The sequence below is a fragment of the Saccostrea cucullata genome, unplaced genomic scaffold (genome assembly GCF_032062105.1).
Source record: "Saccostrea cucullata isolate Sc308-1 unplaced genomic scaffold, CSIRO_AGI_Scuc_v1 ctg6793, whole genome shotgun sequence".
In the NCBI taxonomy this organism is placed as follows: domain Eukaryota; kingdom Metazoa; phylum Mollusca; class Bivalvia; order Ostreida; family Ostreidae; genus Saccostrea; species Saccostrea cuccullata.
This window is the reverse complement of record NW_026927908.1, coordinates 1930-16399: the sequence shown is the minus strand read 5'-3', so window position 1 is coordinate 16399 and position 14470 is coordinate 1930. Positions and strand designations below refer to the sequence as shown.

The 14470-nt window shown below is 32.1% G+C and overlaps 1 protein-coding gene across 1 annotated transcript; it reads right to left on the bottom strand.

The window, feature by feature from the left end:
- Positions 1–1042: 1042 nt before the first annotated feature.
- LOC134275838 (uncharacterized) lies at positions 1043–11412 on the bottom strand. The gene is made up of 7 exons (XM_062758130.1): positions 11331–11412; positions 9761–9979; positions 7662–7787; positions 5685–5813; positions 5307–5354; positions 1299–1425; positions 1043–1163 (listed from the first exon to the last, which is right to left on the bottom strand). The coding sequence occupies exons 2-7, from the start codon at positions 9792–9794 to the stop codon at positions 1043–1045; spliced, it is 585 nt and encodes a 194-aa protein (XP_062614114.1). The 5' UTR covers positions 9795–9979; positions 11331–11412.
- Positions 11413–14470: the final 3058 nt, after the last annotated feature.

Genomic DNA, 14470 nt, shown 5'->3' with positions numbered 1-14470 from the left:
AGTGTGTCAAATTTAGAAATTGTCATGAATTTTTAAAAAAATCAAAATTAAGTAAATGAGTTAAGAATCTTGCAACCCAAGGATGAATTTAACAGATTATTTTTAAAAGGTGGGCCCATTCCGGCTGAAGCAAGTACTAGTTTCTTAAGATAAAATGTAAGGCTTATTTGCATGAACTTCAATTTATTAAAGCATTGAATTCATATTTTGGGATGTCTTCGGTCCTATAACACACCTGGCCGTGCCGACAAATTGAATACCGTGCGTTAACCAGGTGTGCTATAGGATCGAAGACATCCCAAAATATGACTTTAATACTTATATTTAAATTCTTTAATTTTACCTCTTCATAATTGTTTATTTTGATACTGTAAACCAACTTTTATCCGTGTGCGAGAAATTTTCGTGAGGTTCGCGAGAGCTTCATCATCGCAAATATTTCTCGCCGTGAACGGGTCCTTATAGTCTCTTTTTCAATTAAAAACAGTTCCAAAAAAGGCTTGGTGGCGAAAATTAATCGTCGCGAACTCCTTTCCTCTCGGTAAATCACGAAATAAAGTCGTCGCGAATAAAAGTTGGATTACAGTAATCTTGAATGTGAATTTAGCGCCCTTCAAAACTGGTGTGCTTTATAGACGAAAGAGCGGTTTGTGACGTTTGTGACGTCGTAGAGTTAAATAACGCAAACAAACATTGCGAGGAAAAATGTGACAAATTAATTTCAAATGCACATTTATTGTATTTTTACGTTGTGTTATTTTTTGTTTTATTAGATTGTGTCAAACAATGTACAGTTTGGTATTCATGTATTCATAAAGTATTGAAAATGCATATAGTTCCTACTGTGTATTCTAACGCGCGGTGACAAAGATTCGCGTGTGTTATAGAGATTTGAACGTCATGGATTTCAAATGAATTTCATAAAGAAAATTACACTAAATGTAAATATTTAAGAATAGATTGATATTTTTATAAATATTTTTTTTCGTCCAATAGCAGAAGGAAAATTATTTTTACTACATTGTTATGTAGCGAATTAAATCTATTCAATATTTTGTAAATTTCTCACCTCATTTGTTCGTTGCTCGGTAAAACGATTCTGATCTGCTTCTCTTTCAGTTTCATAAGAAGTGTTTTCAAAAACTGCAGCCATCTGCTCTTCTCTAATTAAAATAATGAAAATTGTAATTCGATTTCGAACATCAGTAAAACATTTCAAGAATAAAGCCAACACACAGAAACAAATTAATCTGTATAAATTAAACAACGAAAAACAAAAACATTGCAAGGCTTTATACTCTTTTCCAGCCTTATGTTTCCCGTTTCTCATATTTTTGTAGATGATAACTCCTAGAACAGTAAGGATATTGCCTAAGATAAGGCCACCAATAACAGCTCCAACCATCAAACCGACTACGGTATCTTCTGCAAGGATAACATATATTAATTACAAAAAAAAAATAATTGGTTCTTTACAACCTAACTAGAACCAGATGTGAAACATCCTCTGGTTATTATTAATAAATTTAACTTTTAGGAAGGTTGATCCAAAAGAAATGCATATAGAACTATTAAAACTTCAAACTTTTGTCTAAGTCACACTCAAGCCGATGCTCCGCCACCAATTTTTTTTCTTGCATCGTCGGCTGTAAAAACAGAATCGCCCAACAGTAGTTTTGAAGAAATCACATTAATGACTACGAACACCGATAATTTTCAAAAATTAGATAATTCTAAGTTGGCCAACAGTCGCCTCTTCATTGTTTGCTAAGCTGCATTTTGAATTTCACCGTCGGCCGACATTTACGAAAACCCAATTCCTAAATGTCGACCAACCAACGACCGACTATAATCAAAGAATTATGAGTACTCAAAGACGGTGGCATGAATGATTTTGTTTGTTTAACGTCCCTTTCGAGAATAAAAATGAGCAGCGAGGGATATTTTTCTGGCCAGCAATTACTGTGACACGGGAGCTCAATCTAAATAAAGGGCCGATATCTATGTCCAGTAGTGGGAGTTGAATCCGCGACGTAAGGATGGACTCCTTGACTCCAGACTCCGTGACTTCAGAGCAAACCCGCTACGTCAAATGGCAACTGGCATTTAATAAGATGAATGTTGTAAGAATTTATAAAATGGTATGGAAATTATAAAAGTTTATTTCAATTTTTCATGATACACCGTCGGCCGACATTTACGAAAACCCAATTCCTAAATGTCGATCGACCAACGACCGACTATAATCAAAGAACTATGAGTACTGAAAGACGGTGGCATGAATGATTTTGTTTGTTTCACGTCCCTTTCGAGAATAAAATTTTGAGCAGCGAGGGATATTTTTCTGGCCAGCAATTACTGTGACACGAGATCTCAACCTGAATTAAGGGCCGATTTCTATGTCCAGTAGTGGGAGTTGAATCCGCGACGTAAGGATGGACTCCTTGACTCCAGAGCAAACCCGCTACGTCAAATGGCGACTGGCATTTAATAAGATGAATGTTGTAAGAATTTATAAAATGATATGGTAATTATGAAATTTTATTTCAATTTTTAATAACACATGTACATGTATTTAATATATAAATTTATATTTTTGTACTAAAAGTGAAGTGTCATGAATTCTCACTGTGATCTAATTTTTTTTTCTAATTTTTCATCAAAAAGCATAGCAAACTTCAAATAGATATATGCATAAATAAACAAATTATAAGATTTTATACGACACGACACACGGGTGATAGGGCCTAAAGTAAAAATTTTTAAAGCAGCGTCACGTTTCCTCTTTGTTAAAAACAAGTTGGATAACTTCCACTTAAATTAAGAAATTTCATTGATGCACATAGTTGAGTTTCCTTTAATTCTTCAAATAAAAGTCAGTTACCAATCTCGCGCACAAATGGGACCTTTTGAAGATTTATTCATATCTAGTATTAAAGTTATGGACAATATTTTTACTATCATTCAGCTAAATAGGCTACCTTATATATTGGCTGTCAACATTGAAAGCTATAGGAATAGATGCTTGTTCTACCCCTGGATTTGATTAAAAAACGATTTCGTTTAAAGAAAACAACTCCCATTTCCATTGTATACTTAAGATGAAATAAAAATGAACTCCTTTCCAGTGCCTAGTAAGGTCATCGAACGTCAGCATTTTTTGCGTTGTGCTTACCGCTTTCCCACTGGTAAACTGCCAAAATCTATTGAATACTTATTTGGAAATAATACTCGTGTATTATTTAAAAAAAAAACAGGTTTTATATCGTGTGAATGTACATTAACCCCCTTCCCCGCAGTCACACATTTCAACGCATATACCATTTCCTATTTCAACATGTAACACAAAATCATGCTTATACCGTTTCCCCGCAATCACTCATTTTTCACGCACTTTCAGAAGCAAATTTAATCTTTAATAAAGTGCCAATTCCATTCAATTTTTTATATGCTAAAATCTAGTAAAATAAGAAAAGTTATGATTTAATTCAAATCTACCATTATCATTTTTTTTGCTTAATTTTAGAGAAAATTGTACCGCTCTAAAAAGTGCTTGTGGGGAAAAGGTAATTCTATATTTCTATGACGTGTACATTTAGTGTTTGTTTCGTCACAGTTCAGTAATTTGTAAAGAGTTAAAGCATGTTAAAAAGTATTGACTTTTGCCTATATTTTATCAAAAGAATTCAAATACTTACACTAAAATATGATAAATACATACTTGCTAAAAATTTCATCTTACCGCGCTCATTATTTTTCGAGAAAAAACGCTTTGTCAACGACTTTAACGGACAGCCCTCGTATACTGCTCGAAAAAAAAGAGAGAAAAGAAAACAGAATAACAAAATATTTTTCTGCCTTTATTTTTCTGTCGTCTTAAGTCACGGTCGGAGCCTGTATATATATGTAGCTCTCTCCAGAATGGGAGAGGATCGTACATTTTGGCCGTGATTTGCGATGGTACTATTTTTCATACGTAATTATATTATATGCAATGACCCTGCAAGTCATTGCACAATACATGATAGCTTTGTGAACGCACGCGAAGACTGACCTAAATTCAGCCCACTTAAATCGCATGAAAATTCTAATACTTGTCGTTTTAGTGTCCGAGATAATCAGGCAATGTCTTATCTTTGAAAAATAGAATGGTAATAAACTCAGCCAATTTTATGGCATCGTATATACTATGGTACCACCAACAACCCTTTTATTAACTGATTAAGATGTGATCTTTTTTCTTCTTTCCTAAAATACTTGTATTTCTTTTTCTAATGTAGTATTGTAAACAGGCAATAGAAATTCAGTCAATCAAAAGACAGTAAAAATACAATAAACTATTTAAGTTTTAATGTATAAAAAGTCAACAAAATAGTATTTAAGAAACAGCCGCGCGTGTGTTGTTTAGAAATTATCATTGTTTGATTTCGGAGCTAGAAAGTGATAAAAATATCTAAAAATATTTTTCATCAAATATTCTAAATATTATTGCAATTTTAAACTAACACATAGTGTGTACGAACTGATTTTTCGCACGTGTGAGAAAAAACGAAAAATAAAAAGGTGTACGATTTGCCTTTTGTAGTTTGCATACGTATATACGAGTTGGTTGGTGTATGAGTTAGTTGTAGTTCGGCGTAATTCAATGAATATTCATGAGGCAAGAAATATTGATAACAGCAAATATCAGTAATGAGGCTTTGCATGTGTTCATCAAGGAAATGTCTTTGAAATAACTTGAATGTATTTGTTAACTGTGTACATTTTATTTTCAAACATGAAACATTAAAACAATCCTACTTTCATTATTTTGACTCTGCAAAAAAATCTCAGCTAGGGTCCCCGTGTGTTTACGCTATTGTTTATTCATAATCCAGTCTAGCCACCGTCTAAAAACTGTCTGCCGATGGTCGGACGATGATCGAAGGTTGGTCGACAGACTTTTTGACGATCGCTGCAATTAGAGGAATCGACCACTGACGCAGAAAAAAAATATAACAAAGCCCGGCAAACAAAAAATGCCACTTGGTGGGCGACGAAAAATTGGACAGGAAAACGACCGATGAACTGCCGACTGTCACACGAAGAATGCTATTTTTGCCTTAAAACCCGTCGACCATTAATTGTTTTTTGAAATATGATTGGGGTTTTACTCTTTCTATCCCCCTTTTCCTATCTTTTGACTTTTTAGGGGTCCGTGTTTTATGTCTAGTTCAAATATCTGTATTGTTTGAGGATTTTGAGAGATCAATCCCCAGACGACGGAATGTATTAATACTAAATTAAAATATTGAAAATTCCCATACCTCTCATGTCTATGGCACGTGCTTCAAAATCACTATTTTCAGAGTGCACTGTAAGCAATTATATATTTGTAGAAAATGTTACTGGTGAGAAAACGGTAAAAGAAAAGAAGTTTAGATGAGGATATAACAATTTTTAGATCCCTTATCGTCTACAAATATAGAATGCTAGTTGTTTCTACTTTTCACTTACACACGAAAATATGTTTGCAAGTAAGATTAGTTTGCTATTTTTTCCGAATACAACCAAGCCATGTTTAAAATTCATTATAATGAAATTTGAAAAATGATAATTTCAAAATTTTTTTGTTACTCATTGGCAATCATTCATTCAATATGCAAAACTTTTTAATTAAATTTGATTTATACAAATGGACTTACACAAACATTTTGAATCATTCAATGATTTATACCCAAGTCCACAAACACATGTGTTATTCTGACAAACTGAGCCAAATACCATAGAACACTGCTCATTTCGTTTGCAGGTTCCATTCAGTGTCAAATTTCCTGATAAGAAAGAAAATGAATATGTTGTAATAACTTGCAAAAATACGAATGTTTCTTTACCCTGTGTAGCGTTTAAAAATTTAAACTTGCACTATGCAAAAATATTCGCGGTTTTCGCTTCAATCAAATAAGCTTGATGAACAATCTTTGCTCTGATTATGCTAAAATGATGAATTTTTAAAGCAATAAGAATGTCCAACTCGAGAATTTTTCACTCATATGGAGACGTCACCTTTTGCCGGTGAAGGACTTCAAATTTAGACCTATACTCTGCACTAAGGGCCATTGAGCAGTGAGGGTTCTTTATCGTGCCAACGCCTACCGTGACACGGGACATATCCGAAAGACCCGTGACTTTCACTTCTAGTGCCGAGCTAGAAGGAACAGTCACTACTTTTGTTTACGTCTTAGGTATGACGCAAATGAGAATCGAACCCGGGCCTCCCAGTCACAAGAATGTTTGAATTATAGAATGTAAACACACTATAATAATACAAACCCCCCTCCCAACACACATATTACTTTTAAAGAAATTTATATAAGGAAAATTTATTTTAGTTTTAATTAAGTTGCAAAACGTAATTTCGCGATTACCTTGCAGTTATCTAACTTACTACCGCTCTTTTGCGGGGGAGTGGGAAAGCTCGAAATCTCGCGAGATTACTGGGGCACATGACATTGTTTACAGTAGTGACAATCGAATAATTCGCACAATTTTATGCCGAACGTACAATGCATTGCCAAGAATTGAACTCCAAATTGTACATTGACAAATAAGGAAAGTTTAGAATATTTTATCAGCTTTAAAATGTGACGATTTCAATAAAAATTTAATGAGAAGAGCCAGCTTAGATAAAAATATCATAAAAATGTAACATTATAGGATTGGCTCAACTCAAAAATTAAGTAGGCTGGTTCATTGATTGTTTCGTAAGGTATTTCACGAGGATTTTTTTTTACTTATCTGTCCTTATAAATTCTACAATGATCGATCTTGCATTGTATTCAATAGCACATTTGTCCCCATCCAACAGACGTTTCCTACCTCCATCGCGAAAGAGTTCCGTTAAGTTAAGTAATCGCGATATCAAGTAATTGTTAAGGACGCTTTAAACACCGCACACTAAAGAGCTCTATTTATAGGGTAGTTTTATGCAGTAAGAGTGGTCTTCCCTTAGATGTCTGACTAAAGAAATTGTTATTTACAGTTAATTGATGATTTTTAATATAATGAAATATTTTTAGCATTATATAAGACCAAGAGGGAAAAATGTAATTAATTATTTTCATTATTTTTTCCAATGTAAGTAAACAACAGTTACTAGTATTTCTGCTCAAAATATAAGACACATACCCTATAATCTAAATGAATGAAAAAGTTTCAATATGCATATAGTAATACGATATATTTTTCTCCGAGTCCAAAAAAACAGTTTCTGTTAGTGTTTAGAGCTTCTTTAAATCCTATTATACTTTACACATTCATTGAAGAGCAGAGGAAATTCTGAATAGTCATTAATATATAAATTAACCTAACTACTTTGTTAACAATGTACCTTACCAAACTCTTTATTTGCTCTGATTCTTATCATTTGATCGTGTTTTTTGTATTAAAAATAAAAGAGAAAACAGAATAATAAAAATACTTTATTTTGCTCATTTTCTGTGTTGCACTAAAAAAAAATATCGTTACTGTGTCGGGCCAGGCACAGCAAAACAACTTATGGAGAACCCTCCTTGTCAATATGTCTAAATTCTTTAATTTTTTGTGCAAAAAAAAGTTTCACTGATAGAGTAGTAAAAAATTTGCTTATTTTTCAAATTGAAATAATTGGACATGTTTTTTACCTTCTAAACATTCGTTTTTAAATCCTATATACCCAGGATTGCATACACAAACACCGATCTGTCCTTTCAACAAGCACGTCTTAGTTTCATCTTCACACTTTTTAGTTGATGTGCACAAATCTTTTGCTGAAAATAGAAAATAATGAGAGACCCGAAGTCATAAAATTATTTTTACCGTTTTTTTTTTATTTGATGAATTTGATGCTGCCACGAATGCTTTAATATAATTTCTGTGTAAAATAATTTCAAAATGCTCCCCTTTCAACAATTTTTATGGAATACGTATGTAAATTGCTCAAAGGATGACTGCACTAAGACGTCAGGAATGGTATAGGGGTTTTAAATTGCGTAGCTTGTAACACTACAAACGACGGGCGTTACTTGGGTTTTTTTAATCATTTTTATCGTTTTGGCTGCATGGAGTTTTCTGCCACTTTATACTTATCTTCTATAACGCCCCGTGATGATGTCAAATTAAATTCATTAATAAATTTCCAATATATTGACCGATTCTGACTGTTCGTAAAATTGAAAGCATTCCGTGACATGTCATGATTATGACAAGTAACTAGAAAACTTATGATGTTTTGTAAAGATTTTTCATTGCATAACAGGTTCTTTTGGTAAAATTATTAATAAAGTGATAAATGAAATGTGCAAATCAAGAAGCAGTAAAATATTCCTTTAACACAACTTAAAAGCAAGTAAAAGGAGAGACTGATTTTTGATGTCTGGTAGGTTTTGTTACTACAACACAAATATGCGTATTATGGTATTTAACAGGACCTATATCAATAATGTAAGCTGTATTCTCTTTTTTATGGAAAAACCTGTTACAATAAAATCTCATTTCGAAGATGTGCATGTATATAAAAAAATATTAAAGAAACTGTAAAATAAAAAGTAAAACATTTTTAGGAAAACAAAAGCAAAAAAACCAACGTACGCAGCAACGGCAATAACAGATTTTTTGACGTCACAAAATCAGCCCCATTTCCGTGTGCGACGTCTTGATAAGCCCATGCAAAATTTGCGTTAAAATAAACTTTCATTGACATTTTTTTTTCTTTTTTTCTTTTTATTGCAGGAATGGACAACATATGATTTACAAATTAACGTAATTACAATGCATAAAATTCGTTGTACACATGTAAAATGTTAAAAGGAGATAAAAAGACAAATATACGTTCATGGTTTAAAAGCTATAGATACAGCTTCTTTCACCATAATCTTTACATATTAGAGATTAGAGCCATTTTTTATCATTTTTAAGAACAGCAAAGCCAGGATGAATCGTATAAATGTGGAAGCATCAGAGAGATTTAATTGGTATAAATTAAAGTTTGGTAAAATTTTGAACCAAAGGGATAGTAATGAACTTTTGCGAGAAGCACTGACTTTTACAGTTAACGGTTTTCTTCTATCATGTGCGGAGGTACAGAATTAATAAAAGATAAGAAAATCTTTCTCCTAGTCATAGGTATAGTGTTAGAGTCTCTAACATGTGAGGGCTGGGAGCTGAGGGTAGGATTGTTGTCGTTTTCTTCAAGGGTAACTTAGTTGTGCTTTAAATTTAACCTTTTTTTTTCAATTAAATGTTGATCAAAATATTTATATCATAAAAGAGCTGCCGTACATTGTCCTAGTGTAAAATAAAGCTGTCAATTGTTAAAGTTAGCGCTCCTCGCAAAAATCCAATAGTATATAAAAATTATGAAAACAAGAGTTTAAAAACGATCATGTCATCACATTCATCGAATTCCCGATAACTGCATGTAAAGTAAATGATTAAGTTTGTATGCTACAACTTCACAATTAGGTATTTAAGTTAAGTTCCAGTTAAACAAATACATATTTATCATTACTTCTGAAAACAGAGGGGCCTTAATATTTTTTTTTCTTTTATCAAAATGTCATATGGTTTAAAGCGACACATACATTTTATTTGAAAAGGTGAATTTATTTGAAGACGTCAACACAGCCCATTTCTTTTCATCCTGAACAATTTTGGCTCACGTCTCCCTAAAGTACGAATATCATGACTTAGCAATAAGATATATTTATAATTTCTTAAAATATAGCAGTATATTCTGACTTACCATTTTCAAACCCTGATTTGCAAATAACTGTCATACTTCTACTATCTGCAAATGAACGTTCGCAGCTTATGTTGATTGTCTTCAAACTCTCACTCAAACCATTGAAACAAAGATCTATTGATCTCAGTTCATAGACGGCTGTGTAGAACGTTCCGTAAGAAAACCATTTAGTACCGCTTAAGTTGCTGATTATTACATGGCATTCTTTAGGGCAATCAGCTGGTACAGAAAAAAGAGAACATTAAAGAACTCGAATATGAAATATGTCATAGAACAGATTACATAATTGCTGACATTCTTAATTCTAAAATTGACGTTAATTGTATCATGGTGTCAACTGTATGGTTTATCCATTATATGTATGTATATCTTAAGTTACAAGTTTTAAGCATTAAAAGTTCAGCGATTGAAGTTGCACTTTTAGAAAGGGACATGGACACAGTTTCAACTAAATTTTTAATTTTTAAAACCAGTTTTAATGTTTATAATTCCTACTAAGGCATCATCTAATAATCAGCAAAAACTTGAACATCATTTGTTGATTAACAAATGAGATACAGAACTTTAAGTTTTTTCATTATGTAAAAAAAAGGCTTGTGTCTTGTTTTGATTACATAAAGAAAATATCATATGTATAAAAATTAAATGGAGCAAATTAATAGAAAATGTTTATTGTATATAGAATTAACTTTTTATGGAAAATAACTACCTTGAACGAACATATATTAGTATATTAACCTATGTTAACAAAAACATGACTCGGACCTGTTTACATTATAAAAGCTTGGAGCTCTAAATCAGTCTTGTATCCAGACACCTGAAATTCAAATGGGTGCGTATCATTACCCCTACATTTCTGAAATTTTCATTACCGTTACATAATCCTTACTGCTACAAGGATAAGTCCTGTTTCCCCTGCTCACCTAGGAGGTGAAAGTAGAATTTTGAGCAGAGTGGGTTTTTTTTTAATTTAAAATCTATTTTATTTCATAAAACACTTTAGAAATTTTAAAATCAAGCACTGTTCATAGATAACTCACAGTCTTTACAATGTCTTTACACAATCGCTAAAGCTTTGAATGCCATTTTCTTGACATTCTGTTGTCTTGTAAAGTAATCCGTGATTGGAACTCATATTCCGTACCATACCTGGCTGATTCGATATGTAGCGGTAATGAGTTGTTTTGGGCCAAAAAATGTAGCGGTAATGATCGGTTGAAATTTTGAAAAAATGTAGCGGTAATGAGTTGAAATTATTGGCGATGTAGCAGTATTGTTGACCTCCAATCTCCCATCGATGATCATTAGAAAGACATTTGTTCAATATTTGTAAAAATGGAAAAATAAATTTACAATTGTTTTTGCCGAAACGGTGTCTATGTCTCTTTAATGCTATCGTTCAAATTCTCGACTTCGAATATTTCAAAAGAAACTGATCATTACGAATTGACTTTTATTTTTATAACTATGACTTACGTGGTAGTTATAAATCTGTTTATTATTTTAAACATTAGAATTTTTGGATTTATCTTGAATGTGCATTTACTATACTGTTTGTAAATTTCATTACCTGATTCAAGCCAATCTTTTGCATCTTTTAATGTAAACCTGCACGCTTTTGATACAAAACCAAAGAGCCTTTCAATGCAAACTTCGCTGAAAAGGAATTATAATCGCAACCATTCTATTTTTTACATGTACATGATAAAATGGTTGAATTAATAGTCTACATGTATCGTGATTTAACAGCAGGAAGATAAAACATACGCTCAACTAAGGCCTTAATTCATCATCTGAGTTCACAACTATCAAAACCTGTTTTCTATGTTTTCCCCACAACAAGATGTAGAGCATTGCAACCGTAAAGTAAAAATATAAAAAAAAATTTAATATTTAGAGTACTAGTGTAAAACAACAAACAGAAAGTCAATTTTAATCAAAGGTTTAATCATCTGATATGAGGAAAGATACAGGGAAACAATATTGACTGCAATATTATAAAATACATGTATAAGCTATAAGTTATACAGCAATGAATTTCGGTAGATGACCTGTAGTTTTCCTAATAATATTATTATGTCAGGTAAGGCTATGTACAGTATCTAGTTAACACAGTACATAACTTCTAATCTTCCTATTGGACATTTGCGAAATAGCGTAAAGAGAACAGCGGACTTCGGACTTCAGACATTTAAAGGCGGACTTTTCTAAGGGAGCGGTTAAAAAAAATTAAAAAATATAAATTTATACTAGTAACAAATTATCTGAAAATGTATAGGCCTCTGATAACTATGAAAAATTTAAATCGAAGAATTTTGAAATTCGTTTTCTGAATGGTTTAAAATTTAATTTAAATACAGTGGAAAATTTAGAAACCAAGTTCAATGACAATAAATAAAAGCTGTCTCTCAAAGATAAAAAAAAAAGAAAAGAAAAAGAAAAATGAAAAAAGAAAAATGAAGAAAAAAAATTGTTTGTTTGTTTGTTTGTTTGTTTTATTTTTTGTTTTGTTTTAGGTTTTTTTTTTCTCTCCTTTTTTGCGTTTTGTTGGATATTGAAGAAAAGAAATATTAAAAGTACTAAAAGTTTAATGTTTCCAGTTATTTGATATATAAAATATGTACTGAATAGGCACATCGATTTTGAAAATTTGCGGGTTGTGGGGCTGTACAACTTACCTGAAGAAATGTTTGACAACCACAGAAAGGAGAATACTTAGTATTCTAAATTCGAAAATTCCATCCTCAGGGAGGGGTGTGTGTGTGATAATTCTCAACTTTTAGATAAATTTGCATAGGATAGTTTCACTGCCTATATATACGAGTACTGTGCAAAAAAAATGTGCTTGTGGGAGGCTGGGATCAACTGGCTTTTTAATTAAGCTATTGCAACCTAATTTTACTAAGCCGAATTAGATTTTGAATTCTGATACTAAGTCTGTATATAAGCCCTGCTTATTGAAATGGATTGAACTAGGTAATTGACATTGGTATAAATCTGAGAAAGCTGAGTAGAACAGAGCGGTTGTTTTGTGCACATTTCATTATGACGTCAGTCACGTCACAAAGGCAACGTTGCGTTGTTTCCCGTTTAATTATCTGCAAATGACTTCAAGTCCGTACAAATCAAGTAGATTATAATACAAAGTGCATGCTATTGTACGTAAACATTCTACAAGTTTTATAATTAAATTCCAGTCTGAATCCTGATATGATTATGTGTTTTGTCTAAGGACTTATTAAATACAATACTAAATGAAAGGAATAATTTATATTGAGTGTTACTAAACTGTTAAAAGTCATTCAGAAGAAGTCTGCGTAAAGATTATGATATGCAGAAAGAAAGTTATCATAAATGAAATTGCTTAGCGGAAAACTTGAGGGGTTGTATGTGCGCATGTTATTTGAAAAAACTCAGGGAAACATGCGTATTGCATCATGACTGCCAATCAAAGTCGGGGCAAAAGTTTGCCTATAATTTTCAGGAAGGAATGAATCTTCAACACTAAAAACGGGATAAATTAATTATATGCATTTTCCTGGGATTTTTATCATCATCATTCTTTGGTTATTATTTATTCAAATCTCGTGTAGTCGCCTTGTTCTGCTGGCTAACAAATTGTAAAATGAATTTAAAACCAAATTTATACAAACACCTGGACTGTAAGACCTAATATATGACTGTAAACAATTTACAAGTATCATATTTTCTGCGGGTTTACTGCATAAAAATTCTTGCTAGAAAACATATCCTGAAAATTTGATAGTATGTTCCTTAGAATGTACAGCGCATTATCGGCAATTTTTTACGGGTATTATATGTGGATACATGTTCACGCTAATTGGGGACAATATCTTTTAAATATTCCGGTGCTCGTCCAGTATGAATTTTGTACATAGTAGTCATTTTAGCAATATATCGTCTGTTTTTTAAAGTTTCCCACTCAGTTTTAGAATAAAGTGCATCTCTAGATACAAATATACAAGTCCGGTTATAATTCTAAAACAGAACCCTGAGGTACATCTGCAAAAATATCTTGTTTTGATGATAACAAATCTTTGTACATAACTTTTTGAGACCTTTGACTTAGATAACTGGAAAACCATTGGAGAATATCACCAGATATACCATAAGTTTGCAATTTAAATAGAAGCCGTTTGTGCCAAACTCTATCAAAAGCCTTTGAAAGATAAAAAAACCATACAACAAGATTAACATTCGTCTATGCTTTGAACAATACTTAAAGACATATACGCTGTATGAACGCCGAATTTTGTGTAAAACAAAATGATTAATGATTTAAAACACATAAAGTGTAATGAAAAATAATACTTTCCACAAAATTGTACTATAGATGTCGTTGTAATAACAAAACAATTAAACATATCTAGGAATTAAGAATTCAGTCTTTTCATGAATATTGATGAAGGAAGTGCGTAAACAGTAGGCCTATATATAGAAACACATGTCCACGGGAAATCACAGACAACGAGGTATGCTGCATTTTGACAACAATTATTAATATAAGGTCAATATGCGTCATAACAGAGAAGATGGTTGATACTGAATACATTAAAAGATAAGTACCATTAAGAGTAAGACGCTTGCCATCCACGTCAAAAGTGAGTAGTATCTCAAACGGCCTACCTTGTTTTCTTTTCGCCACGTCGTCACGTGATGGATTTATTTAAAAATAGCTATTTTTCTTTC